This window comes from Amia ocellicauda, chromosome 1, assembly GCF_036373705.1.
Source record: "Amia ocellicauda isolate fAmiCal2 chromosome 1, fAmiCal2.hap1, whole genome shotgun sequence".
NCBI lineage: Eukaryota > Metazoa > Chordata > Actinopteri > Amiiformes > Amiidae > Amia > Amia ocellicauda.
The window spans coordinates 53,175,404-53,198,906 of record NC_089850.1 but is presented as its reverse complement, the minus strand read 5'-3'; the positions used below and the strand labels follow the sequence as shown (position 1 = coordinate 53,198,906).

The following is a 23,503-nucleotide window of genomic DNA, read 5'->3' as shown; positions in this document are numbered from 1 at the left end:
GGTTCAATTTATTTTTTTAATTTTGTATTACAGAGACAGAATCTATTGTACCATGTATCTGTGTGTCCTGGAGATGATGAGGACTAGAAGTGCCAAAAACACAGTTTTCTAAAGTTGTCTGAAGACTTTTATTCTGCTTATAGAAGCTGCCCATTTTTCTCCAATAAATATTTCCTTTTACAAGCTGAGAAAACACAGAAAGCACCCTGAAGACAACACGTTCCAGCATTTATAGGAAAGAGCTTGGAGAAAAAAGGAGGGGGGGGAAAGAAAAAAAAACTAACACTTGGTTTGGTGTCTCCAGGGATCTGTAATGACAATAATGAGCATGGTTGTTAAAGTCCCTGCCACTGAAGGATTCTCATAACTACGCCAACTGGCAAATCCATGGTCCAAGTCCAGCTTTATGCTGTTTCAAAGAGTTTCCTCTATGCACTCATGTATTCAAGTGGAAAAAAAAAGCTGCTTGCTGCTATTTTACGGTTGCGTGTCACTGAACATTTTAATTTATTTTTAAACTAGCTGCTAGAACAATTCCTTCAGTAGTAAATAAATAAATAAATAACACTCAAACGTTCTTTTGTTTTTGTTTGTTTGTTGTTTGTGTGGTCGGTTGTTGAACCTTACGGCTGCATTCCATTCAGATCAATTGGCAAAGTTAGATGGAAGGAGATATGAAATCCCAAAGCACTGCCTTTGGGTTTACAGTCCTCCGTATGTGTCTGGCTATGCATTTCTCAGAATCCTAATTTGAAAACTTGGCTGAGTAGAACGACAAGCGGACGGACACAAGCCACACGTCTGCAAACTTCAAGAAGTGAACCCAAAAAACAAAGAAACGAATAGCCTACATCGGACTGCTCTCGATTTCCTTCATCCTGAGGGAGAGAGTTCTGTTTGGATCTTCAGGAGGTATTGACTGCAGCACAGTCTTTCCAGGGGGTTCCTCTTGAACAGTACCTGGGATTGCCAAGTACTTGTGTGCTCATCTAAAACAGTTGTCTTCTATTTGTTTTTCCAAGCAAAATGTATAGACAGGCATTCCGTCATCTACAGGGGAAACTCTGAATCAAGTATACATGTAGCAGTTGATTAAGTGCCTGCTGCACAATTGTTACAACATGATTTAAAAACAAATTGTTCTAACTGGACATGACATAGTAATTCTTGAATAAAATAACAATTATTTAAATAGCTGAATGTTTTTTTTTTTTTTAATGATTGTGTTTCTAAAAGTCCTGGGCAGTGAAACAATAAACAGAATTGACCATTTAAAAAAAAAAAAAAATCCCTTCCTGGCCAAGGTATTTTTCATCAACTGAATTCAAATGTGAAAAGTTGAATAAAAATCAAGGTTTTCTTTCCGCCTGGTGGTCATTAGGCGGATAATAGCAGGCTAGCTCAAGAAGTAAGTGTAGCTTTTCATTTAAAACTATTATAGGATCAAAATTAATTTATTTGAAAAAAGTAGGTCAACCATTTTCTTTCGCACACTCATTAAGCAGTAAACAGCACACATACCCTTTATCAATGTGACTGAGTGCCAGAAAACGCACTGATTTCTCTGGGGTATCGCATGATGAATAAGTACTACTCATAGGAAAACATACAGTGCAGTCAAGATATTTATGTTATAGTGCGTCTCCGATGTATACAAATCATTCCTCGTTCTTTTCCTTTTTTTTTTTCCCCATTTCCATTTTTTTTTTTTTTTTTAAGTTGTTAGCATACAAAGTTACATACATAACTGGCACGTGCAACAGGCACACCGCTTGACCGAGTGTCGCCCTCCTGAAGCGGTTGTCAGAATGGTGTACAGAATGGTGATCCTTACAATGCTCAACATTGCTCATACTTGAGATTTGCACAGCTGAAACATTTTAGACCTTGCTACAACAGACCGCATCCAAAGTAAGCTAGAATATCATGCACCTCATTACACTGTGGAAACTAAAGCAATATTACGAAAGTCCAACTGGGTGTTGTGCTGTGATTAAGGGCCTTGTTGTGAGCTAGCCTTGATTTGTATTAATGGCTGTAACACTAGACACTGAGGAGAATTTGAATGCATTTATTTTTGGGGAATAGAGGTAAGTGTCATAATGCAAGACAGATAACACTATCCTATGAACTTCCCTGATGCCTCGAAATGCATTCATAAGCAAAAGGCTATTCTTCAGGGCAACCAGTAAAGCTGTGTAGCCCTATTCTTTCTGGGTGGGGCTACACGACAAGGGAACATACCTGCCCCTCTCAGGTACTATTAGAATCTAACCGAAGCACTGCATACAGGCTGTTTAACATGCAGGAAAAACAGAATGACCTGGAAAAAGACCCTCAGTCTTTCCACGACCAGCATTAGAAACAGGCGATTTAAAATATAATAATATATATTTTTATTTTTATTTTTTTCCCCTTTCTAAATTGTTTTAATCCAGAGATGCCAAATAAGAGATTGGAACTCACAAGCGTGAAAAGAGTTTGGCTTAGAGCCTTTAAACAAAAATTACATTTCACTTTCCGAAGGGCTTGACAAATGATTGCGCTGAACAAGTAACACGATGAATGGAACAAGAAACGTTTCTTTTTTTTTTATAGCATGTTCTCAGCTCAAAAGGAAGCAGTTCCCCTTTATGGTATTCAATGTATGCACGACATATAAGGAGAATATTAAGTGGAGAATTGAAATTGGACAAGAGCCATCCTGACCTGAACTGCCATATCTGTCACACAAACTACTGCAACTGTTACAAACATGGGGAAAATAACAGACCACCTGCACAGCTGATTTATAATTATGCAAAACATGCCAAACACACACCATTAGAAAGTTCCACAATGATCCATGTTACTGCATATCCACAGTCATTACTCACAAATTATATCGGACTTTACTTCTAGAAAGACACCTGCCTTCACATCTTTCTTCCCATGCTAAAGCACGTTGTTGGAGACAAAATCATGTATTTTACTCAAGTGGTCAGGATTGTGTATTAAAAAAACATTGGTCTTGGCTTACTTACTAGCAGACCACCATACACTGACAATGCCAAGTCCACCCTGTATCCCAACATCCATTTCTGAAGTTAAACAGATGGGTCACAAGGTACCTTAACTGCACAATAATTCCTGCTTATTTTTTGGGAAAATTGCCATTTTCACTCACTTTAAAAGAGATGTACTCTGGGTACATTGTGTATGGTTATGCTGTATAGCCCTTGGTAACATCAGGTGCATTGAGGTCTTCCTGGCACAGCCGCTTGGGAAACAAACTGCCCGCTGTTCAGAGATCTCAGTCCAATTCTCTGATAGGAGATTTTTCGCTCTGGCAAATTGTGTTCCAGAACCTCCCAGTGCCTGGGGCAATTACTTTACAAATATTTACAAATTACTTTTGTATACTTATATGTTTTTTCTCTCTCATGATTTTCCTATTACCCTTTCTGACTCACATGAATCACTGCTGTTTGAGTTTATCTGATGGTTTTCATATAGCCAAGTTTTTAATCACACTTCAGCTCCTTATTGAAAACACAGGTAATTTATTAATATATAATCTACACTCACCTAAAGGATTATTAGGAACACCATACTAATACTGTGTTTGACCCCCTTTCGCCTTCAGAACTGCCTTAATTCTACGTGGCATTGATTCAACAAGGTGCTGAAAGCATTCTTTAGAAACGTTGGCCCATATTGATAGGATATCATCTTGCAGTTGATGGAGATTTGTGGGATGCACATCCAGGGCACGAAGCTCCCGTTCCACCACATCCCATGTGATTGGTTGGTTAGATAATTGCATTAATGAGAAATTGAACAGGTGTTCCTAATAATCCTTTAGGTGAGTGTATATACATACACTACCGGTCAAAAGTTTTAGAACCTCAAATGTTTCCAGTTTTTATTGAAATGTACACAGTTTAATGTCTCAATGTACCCTGAAATTAAAGCACAGAACAAATAAACAATTGGAGATAAAAAGGAAATAATGGAATAATTTTGTTTAACAAAATTTAACCCCTTAAGCTGACAAACCCCTCTGGTACCCTTAAAAGGGCACCAAATCTGTGTGCTTCTCTTTAATCCCATGTGTACTTTTCACTGTTGTGTTGTTCGCCAAGTGTTTAGTATCCCATGAAAGCTGAGACTCTCATCTTTCTAACAATGTGATTTTCAATTTTTCTCCCTCTGCATTCTGAAATGGGGGGATGGGGGATACTTTGTCTGAGTAGGAATACAAAATGTCAAAAAATATTGACAATTATGACATATTCTGGAACCAAACAGTCCACTGATCAAAACAAGACCATCCACATTTTGGTAGAAGCAACACACACCCACAGAGAGTTCAAAATGTCAAGATGGAAAACTCTGTTTACAGTGTACTAATAACACAACAATTTTAAACAATTAGATCTGAACTTCTCTGTGTTTGATAGAAGCCGATAGTAATTATAATCATTAGATTATTCTGAACAATACAAACCTATCTGCAAAGAAATCCGATCGAAATTCAGTGATCTGTGACATCTGAATGAGACCCCCAACCCCCCCAGGAGCAGGAGACACGGAAACTGTAACGCGCTAGTAGTCAAGAGAATAAGCTTTCAAATGATGTGTGCATACAGTAATACAGTGTAACTTCTATGCAAAGGAGCTGTGCATAACACTGCCAAAGTAACACAGTATATAACTCTGAAATGTATATCAGTTTTTGGTAACTGAAACTTATTTTCTTAACCTCTAGCAATTTACCGCTTACCTTTGTACCATTTCAGGTTATTCACTGGACTTGAACTGCTTACATTTCAATAAAAACTGGAAAAATTGATATATATTGGGGTAGATCTTAACTTTTTTCCCAAGTAGCCAGCAAGACTAGTGGCTCTCAAGTTGCACTAGCCCGCACAAAGTTTCACTAGCCCGCCAATTCGGATCAAGTAATTATTTTAAATTATTGTCAGAAAAAGAAAGTTGTTAAAAATATTGACAAATTGTGTTATTTAAAACTGTAACAAACATTGTTCCCCTGAAAGGAATAAAAAAATGATTGTAAATATGTAGATAATGATTAATCTGCTGCTTCTTTGTGCTCAGTTTTTGTATGATTTTCTGCTGTAGGTGAGTGAAATTGACCCGTCCACTCTTGCTTGCCTAAAGTACATTGAGTGACAGTGGCTGTAGTTTAAATACTCTAGGCACAGTACAAAATATGGTGAAAATAACTCCACAATATCAATCTCTATTTAATATATAAGTTTGCTTATAGCTTAACTTACTGTGTAGCTTATTTATGGTCTTATTTATTTATGCAACTGTGTTTAAGGATTTATACACAAGTTTTCTTGGTTTTTGGCATTGTTTTAGGATTATACTCACGTTTAATGATGCTCTGGTCACTCCAAAGACCGCCTCTGTCGTCTGCTGCAAGTGGTACATTCGAATACACCTTGACATGCGCGAGTAGTGATCGTTTCCAGTACATTTCTATATAAAATACTACCGGAGTAAGGCTGGGGAGCACAAACCGACTGCTAGCACGTGGTCGGTAGCACGCATACAGGAAACTAGCACACCGGAAGTAGCATACCGATCATTCGTAACAGATTTAAAACATATGATAATATGCACTAGCCACATGGACTAGTTCTAGAGAATCTGTACTGGCCTGCAGCGATCTGCACTAGCCATTGGCTAGGGGGCTAGCATTAAGATCGACCCCTGTATGTGTGTATGTATATACACCGATCAGCCATAACATTATGACCACCTGCCTAATATTGTGTAGGTCCCCCTTCTGCCGCCAAAACAGCCCTGACCCATCGAGGCATGGACTCCACTAGACCTCTGAAGGTGTGCTGTGGTATCTGGCACCAAGACGTTAGCAGCAGATCCTTTAAGTCCTGTAAGAGGCGAGGTGTCCAGCACATCCCACAGATGCTCGATTGGATTGGGGATCTGGGGAATTTGGAGGCAACGCCTTGAACTCACTGTTGTGTTCCTCAAACCATTCCTGAACCATTTTTGCTTTGTGGCAGGGCGCATTATCCTGCTGAAAGAAGCCAATGCCATCAGGGAATACTGTTTCCATGAAAGGGTGTACACGGTCTGCAACAATGATTAGGTAGGTGGTATGTCTCAAAGTAACAACCACATGAATGGCAGGACCCAAGTTATCCCAGCAGAACATTGCCCAAAGCATCACAGTGCCTCCGCCGGCTTGCCTTCTTCCCATAGTGCATCCTGGTGCCATGTGTTCTCCAGGTAAGCGAAACACACGCACCCAGCCATCCACGTGATGTAAAAGAAAACGTGATTATCAGACCAGGCCACCTTCTTCCATTGCTCCGTGGTCCAGTTCTGATGCTCACGTGCGCATTGTAGGTGCTTCGGCAGTGGACAGGAGTTAGCATGGACACCCTGACTGGTCTGCGGCTACGCAGCCCCATATGCAACAAACTGCGATGCACTGGGTGTTCTGACACCTTTCTATCAGAACCAGCATTAACTTTTCCAGCAATTTGAGCTACAGTAGCTCGTCTGTTGGATCAGACCACAGGGCCAGCCTTCGCTCCCCAAGTGCATCAATGAGCCTTTGCCACCCATGACGCTGTCGCCGGTTCACTGCTTTTCCTTCCTTGGTCCACTTTTGATAGGTACTGAACACTGCAGACCGGGAACACCCCACAAGAGCTGCAGTTTTGGAGATGCTCTGACCCAGTCGTCTAGCCATCACAATTTGGCCCTTGTCAAAGTTGCTCAGATCCTGCTTCTAACACATCAACTTTGAGGACAAAATGTTCACTTGCTGCTTAATATATCCCACCCACAGGTGCCAGATTATCAGTGTTATTCACTTCACCTGTTAGTGGTCATAATGTTATGGCTGATCGGTGTATATGTTATGTTGCAGACATAATTTAAATTAGGTTAAAGCATTTTAAGACACAACCAGTTATAGAGTTATCGATCAGATATGTAATTACACTATTGTTGTACAGTACATTTTTTCAGAAGGGTTTCTCAATTATAGCAGTGTGCTGCAGAAAACCTATACGAAATATTAATAAATAAAGGAAATAGCATGTCCCTCATGACTCTTTGTATCTATTCAGCTGGATGGATTTACCTCCATGAGTGGAACTCACTCTTGGACACAATTAAAGACTCAGGAAAGATAAACCTAGCTATATCTTCTTTTACATTCAGACAGACAGCCCCCATCCCCCAACCCCTTCTCTTGGCAGTTTCTCAGAAATCGGAGAACATATTCCAGCATACAAGAGAAGTCAACAGAGGAAAAGATGATGACGTCATGTAGTTGTGGGAGTTCCAAGACACATACCTGTCAATGAGGGTTCCAAACAGCAACCTAATCGTCTTTTGGATGTTCTGCGTACAGAGCCAGCTCCACTGGTTCTTCATCAGCAAGCATAGGATGTTCAGGGCAATGTCTGCTAGGGCCATTTCGGCGCCTGAAATCAGCAAATCACAACAACAGGTCAATCTACTACCTAACGGATACGTCACGGAAACGAAAATCTCTTGCAGGTGGGATTCTAATGTAAAACGCACGCAGTCCTGCACACCTAATGGACCAGCCTGCCCAACAACTTCCTTCTTAAGATGCATCTGTTATTTCAGATGTTCTGCATGCCCTGTTTTAATGTCCTAAGTGGGTAATTTCCTAAATTTTTTCTCCCATAACCCATTAGGATTGGCTATTTATGGGGGGGGGGGGTGTTGTTATCATTGCATAATTTTCAGAGAGTGTAACTGTCTCAGGGCAGTGACAGACAGAAAGCCTCAGACTACCTGAAATGAACCATCCATGATGTATTGGATCCCCAGGGGTCAGGTTTTTAACAATATCTTAGAAATTGGAATTCCAGTGCAAACTTTGTCAAATGGAACAGCTTTGTTACTTCAAGGCAATTGAATAATTTGCTTTAATAGCTCAAGATACAGAGTAACATAAGGTAACAATCCTGTTTGTTTTGCCTTGTTGTCAGTAAGAAGAGTCAAGTCAATTCATTCTTAATTTCAAGTGACTACTTAGTAATATGGTTTTACTAGTAGACGGTCAAGTGGTACTTGGGTCAATTGTAGAAAAAAAATGTACGAAGGAAATGCTACGAGAAAATTGTGATGAAGTAAATGTGTGGCAAAGTCCAGGGCAATGTAGGTCATGATAAAGCTCACTACCACCATTACTGTTTTTATCCTAATCGAAGACTGCCATCTTGTGTCAATAACAGAAAGAAACATTTCTCCTCTATGTGATAGAGACTGTACAGTTTCAGCTGTCTACTAATGCAGTAAAAATTGTTGATAACAATAACTAGGCAAGCCTATCTTATGGAGGTGAGTGTTTTTTTTTCTCATTTCTCATCTATAGTATATTGGGAACCACACATACAGTGAGGGAAAAAAGTATTTGATCCCGTGCTGATTTTGTACGTTTGCCCACTGACAAAAGAAATGATCAGTCTATAATTTTAATGGTAGGTGTATTTTAACAGTGAGAGATAGAATAACAACAAACAAATCCAGAAAAACGCATTTCAAAAAAGTTATAAATTGATTTGCATGTTAATGAGGGAAACAAGTATTTGATCCCCTATCAATCAGCAAGATTTTTGGCTCCCAGGTGTCTTTTATACAGGTAACGAGCTGAGATTAGGGGCAGTCTCTTAAAGGGAGTGCTCCTAATCTCAGCTCGTTACCTGTATAAAAGACACCTGTCCACAGAAGCAATCAATCAATCAGATTCCAAACTCTCCACCATGGCCAAGACCAAAGAGCTGTCCAAGGATGTCAGGGACAAGATTGTAGACCTACACAAGTCTGGAATGGGCTACAAGACCATCGCCAAGCAGCTTGGTGAGAAGGTGACAACAGTTGGTGCGATTATTCGCAAATGGAAGAAACACAAAATAACCGTCAATCTCCCTCGGTCTGGGGCTCCATGCAAGATCTCACCTCATGGAGATTCAATGATCATGAGAACGGTGAGGAATCAGCCCAGAACTACACAGGAGGATCTTGTTAATGATCTCAAGGCAGCTGGGACCATAGTCACCAAGAAAACAATTGGTAACACACTACGCCGTGAAGGACTGAAATCCTGCAGCGCCCGCAAGGTCCCCCTGCTCAAGAAAGCACATGTACAGGCCCGTCTGAAGTTTGCCAATGAACATCTGAATGATTCAGAGGAGAACTGGGTGAAAGTGTTGTGGTCAGATGAGACCAAAATCGAGCTCTTTCGCATCAACTCAACTCGCCGTGTTTGGAGGAGGAGGAATGACCCCAAGAACACCATCCCCACCGTCAAACATGGAGGTGGAAACATTATGCTTTGGGGGTGTTTTTCTGCTAAGGGGACAGGACAACTGCACCGCATCAAAGGGACGATGGACGGGGCCATGTACCGTCAAATCTTGGGTGAGAACCTCCTTCCCTCAGCCAGGGCATTGAAAATGGGTCGTGGATGGGTATTCCAGCATGACAATGACCCAAAACACACAGCCAAGGCAACAAAGGAGTGGCTCAAGAAGAAGCACATTAAGGTCCTGGAGTGGCCTAGCCAGTCTCCAGACCTTAATCCCATAGAAAATCTGTGGAGGGAGCTGATGGTTCGAGTTGCCAAACGTTAGCCTTGAAACCTTAATGACTTGCAGAGGATCTGCAAAGAGGAGTGGGACAAAATCCCTCCTGAGATGTGTGCAAACCTGGTGGCCAACTACAAGAAACGTCTGACCTCTGTGATTGCCAACAAGGGTTTTGCCACCAAGTACTAAGTCGAAGGGGTCAAATACTTATTTCACTCATTAACATGCAAATCAATTTATAGGCCACCTGAGAAAATTATGTTTAAAGCTATTTATCTGGGCAGTAAGTGTTTATCTGCTCGTAAAAACACGGTATAACATTATAATAAATACAAATAAACATTAATACAAGAATTTTTTGTGCTTTCCAAAAGGTAGTTGATATCTTGTGAGATGGCTGGATGAATACAGTTTTGGTTCCCAAACCTCTCATCGAGGCACTCCAGCCATCCGTGTATTTGTTGAATTCCACCACCAGCCCAACTGATTCAACTTAATGAGGTATTGATTAGCTGAAACAGGTGTGTTAGTGGTGAAATGTAACAAATACAAGGAATGTCTGGGGTGCCTCGAGAATAGATTTGGAAATGGCTAATCTAACAGTTTGACAGACATAAAATCATAGTTTTGTATAAACCATGCAATTCTCAGCAAGCAACAGGCCACCTAACTGGATTTTCTAGCTGTTAAAAAATTTGAAGAAACTGGGAAAGACAGAAAATGCAGTGGAAGACCCAAAAATCTGTCTGCATCTGATGAACAGTACTTAAAGGTCACTTCCTTGAGGGACAGAAGGAAATCCAGTGAAGTGCTTGCTCAGCAGCTAGCAGTCAATTGGCACCAAAGTACATGCTTCTACTGTGAGAAGTCTTACAAGAAATGATCTTGTAGGGCGTGTTGCAGCTAAGTAACCATTCTTGCAGAAAGGCTACAAGCAGAAGAGATTGCAGTACGTGAAAGACCAACAAGCTGGAGCGACAGCCATTGGCAGAAAGTCTTTTGGAGCGATGAGTCACAATTCAAAAAGACGCCAGAAGAAGAGTTGGTTTCATTGTATTATTATTTTTTTTAAATTACTACTCAAATAAATTGCTTAAATTTGATTTTGTCAGAGTGGCCTAAGACTTTTGCAAAGTACTGTATTTATTTATTTCTGTATGGTATGTAACTATAGGGTAAAAAAAACTCTTCATATCTTTAGCCTGGAGAATGCACAGATGCCAGCTAAATAAACAGACTGCAGACAAATGCCGATCATGGATTCCAGCTTTCCCATACCCCAGAACATGGCAAACCAGCTCCTGTAGAGGCAGGGGTTGCTCTTAATGACTTAACTGGATCTATAATTAGCTTAATTAGTTTAAATATGATTGCCAGGGTTTCCCGCAGTACTATTCAGGCCAAACAAATGAATGGCAAAGAAAATATTATAAACTTTAAAGCACAGGCACACATGCTCTTGTTCACTACAGCGAAATCCCCCCGCTCGACAATCCAATGGCACAAAAACCCCACCGCTCAACATTCTGATGGCACTGCCCGCCCCCCAACAATTCAGTAACAGACCGCCTTGCCTATGCTAATTTCTGCAGGAAACCCTCTTGACCATTTGATGTTACATACAAAACGAGCACGAAGAGACTCTTCTGGATCAGGGGTGGACAACCTCACAGGATAAGAATGGAAACAACAAAAACACTAAGTCAATTATCTCTTAAGTGCTTTTCTTTCCAAGCGTTTTATTTTTTCATCATGGAGGTCCACATGTAGGCTAAATCTGAGCAAGCAGATGACATACAACTCACAGTAAGAAGACTGCAGAAACACATACAAGACATCCCGCAAGACACTGAAGGGTAGGTAACTGCAGAGGGCTTTAGCCAAGCCATCTAACAACTGTGACAGGATTAGAGAGTGCTTGGCTTGAGTGCCAAGTTACATTGGCCTTGAGAGAGAAAAAACAAACACTGACAACACTAATTTCCGTTTTAATACAATTATAAAATGCTAGGAATGTGCACGATCAGACTAATTGTCTCTTAGAAGTAACACAGGAGTCAAGAGTTTCCCTTCAGTGCGAAATGTAGGAGCGGTCAACTGGATTAGATAAAATACTCCCCCCCGTTCAGCAACAGTCACTCATTGAAAGGATGAAGGCCTGGTTTCCTCATGGAGCAAAAGCCTTCATTTTCACAGACTACCAGGAGTTATGTTATTCTCCTGAAGTGTGATTTTTTTTTCCATTTAAAAGCAATACTTATAGCATTTATCTCATCCAATGTATTTAGCCATCATTTCACAACCAATACATTGGATAATTTATTTTCATTTGAATGAAATCCTTTTTCAGATCAAATGGTAATTACTTAATTTTCTACAGTGAGTCACATATTGCTGTTATTTTGTGTTATTTAAGGTATTATTTTAGCACAGTTCAATGGGAAGAAAGAGTCATCTGAAAATGTTGTAATCTTGTAAAACAGAATATGGTTTGAATCTCCATAGAGTCTTGTGGCTTCAGACAAGTGCACAAAACAATATCCAGAATTACACAAGGAGGCCCATTTGTACGTCACAGAAATATGATTAAACTGATTTTACACTAGTGTACATTTAAAAAACACTGCCAAAGGACAGAAAATGTTATGCAAATCCAAAACAGCAGACAAGCCGAGAAGAATGAAGCGAATGAGAATGCACTTCTGCAAAATAATTGCATCTGTCACCAAGAATAAAATGGAGGAAGGGAAGAAGCGAAAATGTCCTCTGTAAAATTGCACAAAAAACTGTTTACAATTAACAAGTAATTAGTAAAATCTTAAAATCAATTATAAAACTAACTGGTAACCAATATAAGGAATATAAGATTGGGGTGATATGTTCACGCTTATTTGTTCTAAATAGAAGCCTCAGAGCCGCGTTCAGCACAAGCTGCAGACGGGAGAGGGTTTTCTGACTTTGACAAGTCCAGGCGAGAAGAAATAAAAGCATGAATGACTTTTTCAGAGTCTCTGACAGATAAAAAGGATCTTATTTTAGAGATGTTTTAGAGAGGTTACTGTAAAGAGGAGCTAAATAATAGCAAGGAAAACAAAACGAACTCTCTAACCCTTAAGTCAACCAAACATGTAATTTCTTAATTTCATATTACATAAATAATAACAGGATGCCCTATAGCTTGCTCCCTGAAGCCAGTGTAAAACTACAAACCTCATCCAGTCCGCTGGTATCCCAGGCTGAACTTACCAGCATTTCGGTTGGCTTCTTCCTGTAGTCCCCTATCTGGAACGCTCGGGTCTTCACTGCTCCTGTTTTCTGTCTCTCCCTCTCTCTTGTCCCCTGTCTCCACGGCTGGCAGGAGGCTCAACTGCTTCTCCTGCTTCTGAAGGAAATCCTCCAGGCCCGCCAAGGAGAGGCCACTGAAGACCTGGACACAGCAAGGCATATCTTGGGTTTCAGCTGCAGTAATAAAACCTGGGGGGCACTGACCCTTGCTAATAACCCTTGGAAACAAAGGGCTTGTCTTTCTATATGACCTGAACTTAAGTTGTGTTTCTCCAATATGGAAGGAGAATAACTTACAACTATAGATTTTGAGTACACTGTTTCTAAATATTATTCTAACAAACAGAAGAACAGGCCACGGGGCATGTCGAAAAATATACTTACGGTTTGCTCCTCTCCAAAACAGTAGAGCACTTTAGGCTGAATATCAGATACGCTGAGGACAGGAGCAATTTTACTGGAGAACCTCAATCGAGACCTAAAATAATAAATCATACTTTACAGCCATACAGATATATAGGAGCGGACATTCTGCCTTCTGGGCTGCAAAATTACATGAGGGTTTCCCCCAGCTATATCCAGACCTGGATACAAATGTCTGAATGTCGAGACAAATCGACATCGCAAAAAAAAAAAAAAAAATCTGCAAGCACCCCCACCCCCACACACCCTACCTTTAGGCCAACAAATCTGAAACAGACAGCCATGCCTAGGCTAATTTCTGGGGGGAACACTGTACATTACCTTAACAAACTAACATACCTACTAATGTTCAATTCATTACATACTCAAATACAAATTCCTACTGAACACCCCACTTCCCTAGAGAAAACTACATCACATTTAAAATATTGAAGTGTTAGTCTCAGTCTGACATATTACTATGGGCCTCTGACTGCAGAATACTGCACTAATCTGTAATCAGAGTGAGGCGCAGCTCGATACACAAGGTGGTATCCAGCCTGCAGTCTTACACACTTAGATTTTTTATTGTCAGACGGTTTCCCATCTGCGTCAGTCTCCCCATTGTCCTCGGTGGGGCTCTGAGGCTGGGAGCGAGGGAAGGCTGTTTTCAGCGTGTCCGCAATGGCATTCATCACGATCTGCGCATAAATAAAGAATGAGATGGAAGGAGGTGGGGGGGATAAAAAAACAAAAAAAAGGTTACTGCACATGAATATAAGTTTGAACTAGTAACGAGACATGCAGTGACGTAAACCTGAATGACAGTGCCGTCCATAAGCCGCATCACACTTGCGACAATAGAAAGCACTTAAAAGCAGTGCTGGCCTGCACGTCACCTTGTCTATCCGGGAAACGATGAAGGGCTTCTTCACGAAAGCTATTCTTGCGTCTGTATTGAGCGCCAGGAACTCCTGCATCTCCTCACTGTTAGCTGCTTCCGGAATCGCACAAAGTTGCTGCAAGACAAAATGACGTGAAAGACGAGGGATTCAACACACCTTGCAGCTCGCAGTGCAACAGTCCCCCATGACCCAGCTATGTGGATACATCCGCACATAGAATTGTTTGTTGTGCTTATATGGCGTGCTGTTCAGGATTACCCACTTCAATGTGGAGGAAGAGCCTTATCACAAAAGGTAGAAAAACAGCAAAGGGTATTTTGAGATGAGGTAGCCAGCAGACAGATCTGAAAGACTACATGATGTTTTTAAATCTAAATTAATTGAGACAAGAATCCGACAGACCTTGAGGAAAGATTCCAATAGGCCTTTTCTCGCCTCTACTTTGTCACTGTCCATGTTTCCAAAAGGAAGGTCAGGAAACAGCTTCTTGGGTCCTTTCACATCTAAGAAATAGAAACATTAGGGGAAAAGAGGCTCAATTAATCTCCTTACTCGTCAATAACACATGCAGATCACTCCTACATGGCACATTAACCAATCATGGGCTACTTCATGTATAATTACAAAGCTTACATATAAAGATTTTTTATATATATATATATATATATATACACTCACCTAAAGGATTATTAGGAACACCATACTAATACTGTGTTTGACCCCCTTTCGCCTTCAGAACTGCCTTAATTCTACGTGGCATTGATTCAACAATGTGCTGAAAGCATTCTTTAGAAATGTTGGCCCATATTGATAGGATAGCATCTTGCAGTTGATGGAGATTTGTGGGATGCACATCCAGGGCACGAAGCTCCCGTTCCACCACATCCCAAAGATGCTCTATTGGGTTGAGATCTGGTGACTGTGGGGGCCAGTTTAGTACAGTGAACTCATTGTCATGTTCAAGAAACCAATTTGAAATGATTCGACCTTTGTGACATGGTGCATTATCCTGCTGGAAGTAGCCATCAGAGGATGCGTACATGGTGGTCATAAAGGGATGGACATGGTCAGAAACAATGCTCAGGTAGGCCGTGGCATTTAAACGATGCCCAATTGGCACTAAGGGGCCTAAAGTGTGCCAAGAAAACATCCCCCACACCATTACACCACCACCACCAGCCTGCACAGTGGTAACAAGGCATGATGGATCCATGTTCTCATTCTGTTTACGCCAAATTCCGACTCTACCATCTGAATGTCTCAACAGAAATCGAGACTCATCAGACCAGGCAACATTTTTCCAGTCTTCAACTGTCCAGTTTTGGTGAGCTTGTGCAAATTGTAGCCTCTTTTTCCTATTTGTAGTGGAGATGAGTGGTACCCGGTGGGGTCTTCTGCTGTTGTAGCCCATCCGCCTCAAGGTTGTACGTGTTGTGGCTTCACAAATGCTTAGCTGCATACCTCGGTTGTAACGAGTGGTTATTTCAGTCAAAGTTGCTCTTCTATCAGCTTGAATCAGTCGGCCCATTCTCCTCTGACCTCTAGCATCAACAAGGCATTTTCGCCCACAGGACTGCCGCATACTGGATGTTTTTCCCTTTTCACACCATTCTTTGTAAACCCTAGAAATGGTTGTGCGTGAAAATCCCAGTAACTGAGCAGATTGTGAAATACTCAGACCGGCCCGTCTGGCACCAACAACCATGCCACGCTCAAAATTGCTTAAATCACCTTTCTTTCCCATTCAGACATTCAGTTTGGAGTTCAGGAGATTGTCTTGACCAGGACCACACCCCTAAATGCATTGAAGCAACTGCCATGTGATTGGTTGGTTAGATAATTGCATTAATGAGAAATTGAACAGGTGTTCCTAATAATCCTTTAGGTGAGTGTATATACAGTGAGGGAAAAAAGTATTCGATCCCCTGCTGATTTTGTACGTTTGCCCACTGACAAAGAAATGATCTGTTTATAATTTTAATGGTAGGTGTATTTTAACAGTGAGAGACAGAATAACAACAAAAAAATCCAGAAAAATGCATTTCAAAAAAGTTATAAATTGATTTGCATGTTAATGAGGGAAATAAGTATTTGACCCCTTCGACTTAGTACTTGGTGGCAAAACCCTTGTTGGCAATCACAGAGGTCAGACGTTTCTTGTAGTTGGCCACCAGGTTTGCACACATCTCAGGAGGGATTTTGTCCCACTCCTCTTTGCAGATACTCTCCAAGTCATTAAGGTTTCAAGGCTAACGTTTGGCAACTCGAACCTTCAGCTCCCTCCACAGATTTTCTATGGGATTAAGGTCTGGAGACTGGCTAGGCCACTCCAGGACCTTAATGTGCTTCTTCTTGAGCCACTCCTTTGTTGCCTTGGCTGTGTGTTTTGGGTCATTGTCATGCTGGAATACCCATCCACGACCCATTTTCAATGCCCTGGCTGAGGGAAGGAGGTTCTCACCCAAGATGGCCCCGTCCATCGTCCCGTTGATGCGGTGCAGTTGTCCTGTCCCCTTAGCAGAAAAACACCCCCAAAGCATAATGTTTCCACCTCCATGTTTGACGGTGGGGATGGTGTTCTTGGGGTCATTCCTCCTCCTCCTCCAAACACGGCGAGTTGAGTTGATGCCAAAGAGCTCGATTTTGGTCTCATCTGACCACAATACTTTCACCCAGTTCTCCTCTGGCTGATTTAGATGTTCATTGGCAAACTTCAGACGGGCCTGTACATGTGCTTTTTTGAGCAGGGGGACCTTGCGGGCGCTGCAGGATTTCAGTCCTTCACAGCGTAGTGTGTTACCAATTGTTTTCTTGGTGACTATGGTCCCAGCTGCCTTGAGATCATTAACAAGATCCTCCCATGTAGTTCTGGGCTGATTCCTCACCGTTCTCATGATCATTGAAACTCCACGAGGTGAGATCTTGCATGGAGCCCCAGACCGAGGGAGACTGACAGTTATTTTGTGTTTCTTCCATTTATGAATAATCGCATCAACTGTTGTCACCTTCTCACCAAGCTGCTTGGCGATGGTCTTGTAGCCCATTCCAGCATTGTGTACGTCTACAATCTTGTCCCTGACAACCTTGGACAGCTCTTTGGTCTTGGCCATGGTGGAGAGTTTGGAATCTGATTGATTGATTGCTTCTGTGGACAGGTGTCTTTTATACAGGTAACGAGCTTTGATTAGGAGCACTCCCTTTAAGAGACTGCCCCTAATCTCAGCTCGTTACCTGTATAAAAGACACCTGGGAGCCAAAAATCTTGCTGATTGATAGGGGATCAAATACTTATTTCCCTCATTAACATGCCAATCAATTTATAACTTTTTTGAAATGCGTTTTTCTGGATTTTTTTGTTGTTATTCTGTCTCTCACTGTTAAAATACACCTACCATTAAAATTATAGACTGATAATTTCTTTGTCAGTGGGCAAACATACAAAATCAGCAGGGGATCAAATACTTTTTTCCCTCACTGTATATATATATATATATATATATATATATATATATATATATATATATATATACACTCACCTAAAGGATTATTAGGAACACCATACTAATACTGTGTTTGACCCCCTTTCGCCTTCAGAACTGCCTTAATTCTACGTGGCATTGATTCAACAAGGTGCTGAAAGCATTCTTTAGAAATGTTGGCCCATATTGATAGGATAGCATCTTGCAGTTGATGGAGATTTGTGGGATGCACATCCAGGGCACGAAGCTCCCGTTCCACCACATCCCAAAGATGCTCTATTGGGTTGAGATCTGGTGACTGTGGGGGCCAGTTTAGTACAGTGAACTCATTGTCATGTTCAAGAAACCAATTTGAAATGATTCGACCTTTGTGACATGGTGCATTATCCTGCTGGAAGTAGCCATCAGAGGATGGGTACATGGTGGTCATAAAGGGATGGACATGGTCAGAAACAATGCTCAGGTAGGCCGTGGCATTTAAACGATGCCCAATTGGCACTAAGGGGCCTAAAGTGTGCCAAGAAAACATCCCCCACACCATTACACCACCACCACCAGCCTGCACAGTGGTAACAAGGCATGATGGATCCATGTTCTCATTCTGTTTACGCCAAATTCTGACTCTACCATCTGAATGTCTCAACAGAAATCGAGACTCATCAGACCAGGCAACATTTTTCCAGTCTTCAACTGTCCAATTTTGGTGAGCTTGTGCAAATTGTAACCTCTTTTTCCTATTTGTAGTGGAGATGAGTGGTACCCGGTGGGGTCTTCTGCTGTTGTAGCCCATCCGCCTCAAGGTTGTACGTGTTGTGGCTTCACAAATGCTTTGCTGCATACCTCGGTTGTAACGAGTGGTTATTTCAGTCAAAGTTGCCCTTCTATCAGCTTGAATCAGTCGGCCCATTCTCCTCTGACCTCTAGCATCAACAAGGCATTTTCGCCCACAGGACTGCCGCATACTGGATGTTTTTCACTTTTCACACCATTCTTTGTAAACCCTAGAAATGTTTGTGCGTGAAAATCCCAGTAACTGAGCAGATTGTGAAATACTCAGACCGGCCCGTCTGGCACCAACAACCATGCCACACTCAAAATTGCTTAAATCACCTTTCTTTCCCATTCAGACATTCAGTTTGGAGTTCAGGAGATTGTCTTGACCAGGACCACACCCCTAAATGCATTGAAGCAACTGCCATGTGATTGGTTGGTTAGATAATTGCATTAATGAGAAATTGAACAGGTGTTCCTAATAATCCTTTAGGTGAGTGTATATATGATTTTATGTGAAATGGTGCAAAAGCTATGAAATAATAAAAATGGGGGGAATATTAAAAGAAAAAGAAGAACATTGTAAGCAAATTCTCTCGTACCTTATCACACTTTTCCTTTCCAGTTCATAAAGATAAGATCAACATGACAGAGGTTTTCTAATTGAGCTATAAATGATGCAGAGATTGTTCTGCTTAATCCAGTCTGTTCACACTCAGGTGGCTCGCTCTCTTACTTTTGATTAGTTTTCTCAGTTCAGGCTTCTCCTCCAGGCGGGTCTGAAGGTTGAGGAACTCGCTGTAGCGCCGGTTTACCATGTGGTAGGCCACAGACTGCAGAGTACCTGGGTTCTCGGTGTCCACTGCGGTCTCATACTGTGGCAACAGACAAACAGGAGAGAGCAAAATTTACACAGCGCCAAAGGTTTAAAGAAAGCAGGTAACTCTGGAATGCATGTTTTAAACAAAACTAAATTCTCTGAAACTCTGCCTTGGCATAAAAAATATATATATTAATTGATCCTCCAGTTGCTTTGGTTTTCTTTGATCACTTTAGTTTATATAACAATGTATATGCATGCAGCTAATAATAATAATAAATATTTACCATGTTAACAAATCAACATGTAGTTTAAGAACAGGCCTGTCTCTGAGATAAATCTGATAGGCTGTTTTCACTGGAAGACATTAAAGAGCTGCCTAAAGAAAAGAAAATGTTTGTTTTCTTGTTTGTCTGTTTTAGCTTTACACTGTCCCCCTTTTATCTGCCTTGTGTGTTATGAAAAGCACAAAAACTAATTTATACTTTGTTATGATGCTTTATATAAATCAACCTCAAACTCAACCTAAACCTGAAGAAAATGATATAATGTGGGTTTCAGTGGAAAAGCAGAACACAAAACCCCATCCCCCTTCCCTGGCAGACAACACAATGTAAACACCTCAGAGGGACAAAGAAAAATAAGCTAAACTGAGCTGCAGGGAGCTACCTTGACGGTGTACAAGGTGTAGGGATGGGATCCAGTGCCTCTGTGCTCTTTGGCTGTGATGGTGCCAGTGATGCGGAGGTTCTGGATCATGACGGGCCCATCTGGGCTGCTAAGGGGCTCAAAGCTGAAAGTGGCGAGAGAGATCACTCCCGTGGTTGGGGAAGAGGTGCGCAGGGGCACCACAATGGACAGTTCATGAGGGTTACAGTCCCCTGCCTGTTCCGAGTTCGAGGGCACCTGCTCCGCTCTAGTGCCATCCTTGTCCACCTCTTGGGAAGTAACACTCCCCAGATCTCCAATGCTAGTTGGCCTTCCCCCTGGGGTTTCTGCTGCAATAAGTACAGCACTGGCCTGGGATGCCGAGGTCTGTTCTGACCCGTGTGGGACAAAGGTTTTCTGGCAGTCATCTCCTAACCCCGTGTCACTCTGAAACTCCTCATCTGGGTCCAGCAGGCTCCCAATGACACCGTCTCCGAGCTGCTCAGACAGCGTTTCTTCAGCCCCCGTGGGCAACAGGGACTCTGTTGAGCCTTTCCTGAGATCAGACAGGGGAGACTCCAGGTCCGAGTCTTCACAGTAGAAAGGGTTGAAGGTTTCCGGCCGCAAGTAGTCCATGGCAACAATCCCGGGTGTCTTGGCAGCGGAGAAGATGGAAACGCTGCCATCTTGCTTGCATTCCTCCTCTTCCGTTTCCTGTTGGCTGGAAATCTCAGAGTGCTCGATGACATCATAGGCCGTTAGCTCTGGGGTTGGGGCTCCACTCACACTTGGAGTTTCCAGCTGGATCTTCAGGGGTAAAGAGCTTGGGATTTCTAGGTTATTTTGTTCTGCATGCTGCTGCTGCTGCTGCTGCACAGGAGGCACAGGAGGCACTGCTGATGAAGGCGCCAGCTGGTCACTCCTGTCTGCACCTTGCTTACTGGACTTGGTGAAGACATCCACAATCATCAAGTTTAGCCAGTCGGGGTCCGACATCTTAGTGATGAGAGGAAGGAGGACATTGCAGGTTATCAGCTCCCCCACCACATACCGTCCTGTCCTGGTTTCTAAATGGGGGGGCGGCACTAGCACATGTAAAAGCAGGTCGACGATGGCCCTCGCATAGTTCACCTCCATGGCAGAGCTCTTCAGTGCTGGGTGAGGATTGCTGACTTTGCAATAAAGCTTCCACAGGTTGCCCTCAGCGTAACGGTTGTCTCCCCCTGGTTGCTTTTCTAGCTCCGCGATGACCTCCTTGGCCCTCATGTAGCTCTGCAAATGGCAGCCGCAGAGCTCCAGGGTTCTCTGGGCCAGGGCCTTCCTGTCCACCTTCTGGGCCCTGCTCTTCAGCTGCAGGGCCATGGAGAGCATGGCCTTCTGCACCTCAATCTCAAACTCAGGCTCAGAGGTCACAGTCCTGTACCAGGACGACACAAAGTCCCTGATGATCTTGCTGACCGTACTGGAAATTTCTTCGTCCAGCTGCAGCTCAGACTCGGGTGAGTGTGGTGTCCTGTCCAGCCGGATGAAGCGCTCTAGGTGGACCACGCTGTTGGTGTCCAGTACGGCCTGGGACCCCAGCCAGCCGCCCAGGATGACCAGAAGGCAGGTGAAGACGCAGAGCAGCCAAACGTTCACCAGCAAGTGAAACACCATCATCCACACCAGCAGCACCCCAAAGCCCAGCAGCTTCTTCTGCCCCATAAGGTCAAAGAACAACAGCCAGGAATTAGGACGAATGGCCTCGGCCTGAGTCATGGCTCTTCTCATAGGTCAGCACCTGTAAAACACCACACCACACCAATCACGCTAACAAGCAAGCAAGCAAACAACAAAACGGTTTTATTTGAATTATTTATTTTTCTGCTTTGTTGGGCTTATTATATGTATGTATTTTTATGTAAGGAAAAACAATTCCTGCACGTTGACTTAGACTATTTTAATTTTAACTGACATAATATTATTATTATTATTATTATTATTATTATTATTATTATTGTCTAATAGCGTGCTATGGATCATATGCAATAATAACGACACTCGAGAGTTTTACATATCTTTGAAATGATCATCTAAAGCAACTACCAGTTTAAACAACACAATCAATGGAAAATAAAATAATACGTGGTTGTACATTGTATATTGCATGCATCAGCTTCTTAAATTATTGTGAAATAATTGTCTAATAAAAAAACAGCATACATTATTAAAATCTATAATTTACCTCAATCACACCGATATTTCCAGTTAACAAACAAAAGTCGGCAGCAAAAAAACATATTTTCGAACACGTTACTCCATCTTGAGGTCCTGTTTGTTTACTTCCTGTGAAAGGTGAAAGGTCAAGTTAGAGTTTAAGGGACGGTCCCTATTGAACTGCGCCATCTGCTGGTATGGATGTGTCCCTCCAATGCATTTTCATATTATTTGATTATATGATTAAACATAGATCCTCATACCAACCCTAAATACAAAATATGGGGGGATTTGGCTCAACTCAATGCTCCTGATTTTCCAGATTTTGTCTGGGTTTCTCATGCAATAACACTTAACAACCCCCCAAGGTGTACCCATCTTCTGCGTTCACTTGAAATGGGAATGTATATTACCTTACAGTTACTTATACAACTTGATATAATTGTGAAAAGTTTTATAGAAGTTAATTTATATTTATTGAAGCCAATTACAAGATCAAATGTATTCCTTGTAGGATAATTTTTCACTTTATTAAAAGGGGACACAGTATTTCTAATGTATTTTATCGAATACAATGTGTGTGCGTGTGTGTCAGCAATAGCAGCCTTTATTGCGCCACTGCAGGATGAAGGCCTCTCTAATAACTGTTTTTATCCTGACAACTGTTCGCCACAAGATGGTGGTACAGCTTTGCAACTAAGTCAGCCCACTGTACTCAACGCCATGGACCACTCCCAATTTCTGCAATTATTTCATAATGCGATTTTGAACATATATTACTTGCATTCATATTGCTGGTCCATTTCATGAAAGGTACAGTTGTGACATAGCTTACAATGAATTGTTTGTTTTTCAATCACTGGCAAGAATTCAGATCTAAATTATCTAATATATGACATAAGACAGCTATGATTCATTTATGGTCCCATTCACCCACACCCACACACATCCAGTCACAGCTAAACAGCCCCCAGGGTTGAATGGTCCAGACTTTACATGTTTTTTTTTTTTTTTTTGCCAGAGTAAGTTTCAAAAGCATACCTTAAGAAAATGCATGCATCTTCTCACCGGTTGGAGTATTCTCAGTTTCCTTTTTATCTACAGCAGCACTATTTATCCTAAACATGACATACAGTTCCTCCTGTGTTACTCCTGTAATGATATAATTGTTTAAGAAGCAAATAGAAACGTCATGAAACCCCATATACAGACGGGTGACAAATTAAAGGAAAAACCAACATAAAGTGTCTCAGTAAGGTGTTGGGCCACCATGAGCCGCCAGAACAGCTTCAATGCTCTTAGCACAGATTGTATTAGTCTCTGAAATCTACTGAAGGGATGGAACACCATTCTTCCAAAAGATATTCCCTCATTTTGGAGTTT

General features: G+C 41.8%; 1 protein-coding gene across 1 annotated transcript in view; it reads right to left on the bottom strand.

Annotated features, from left to right (window-relative positions):
* Nucleotides 1-22,226, bottom strand: part of snx19b (sorting nexin 19b) — a 54,355-nt gene extending 32,129 nt beyond the window's left edge. Inside the window, exons 1-9 of the mRNA XM_066708598.1 lie at nt 22,149-22,226; nt 19,946-21,704; nt 19,193-19,331; nt 14,609-14,709; nt 14,201-14,320; nt 13,878-14,002; nt 13,284-13,377; nt 12,861-13,041; nt 7,349-7,478 (exon numbers count right to left, since the gene is read on the bottom strand). Of these exons, the coding sequence (XP_066564695.1) occupies nt 7,349-7,478; nt 12,861-13,041; nt 13,284-13,377; nt 13,878-14,002; nt 14,201-14,320; nt 14,609-14,709; nt 19,193-19,331; nt 19,946-21,694 (2,639 nt within the window). The 5' untranslated portion in view covers nt 21,695-21,704; nt 22,149-22,226. The remainder of the gene's footprint in view (nt 1-7,348; nt 7,479-12,860; nt 13,042-13,283; nt 13,378-13,877; nt 14,003-14,200; nt 14,321-14,608; nt 14,710-19,192; nt 19,332-19,945; nt 21,705-22,148) is intronic.
* Nucleotides 22,227-23,503: the final 1,277 nt, after the last annotated feature.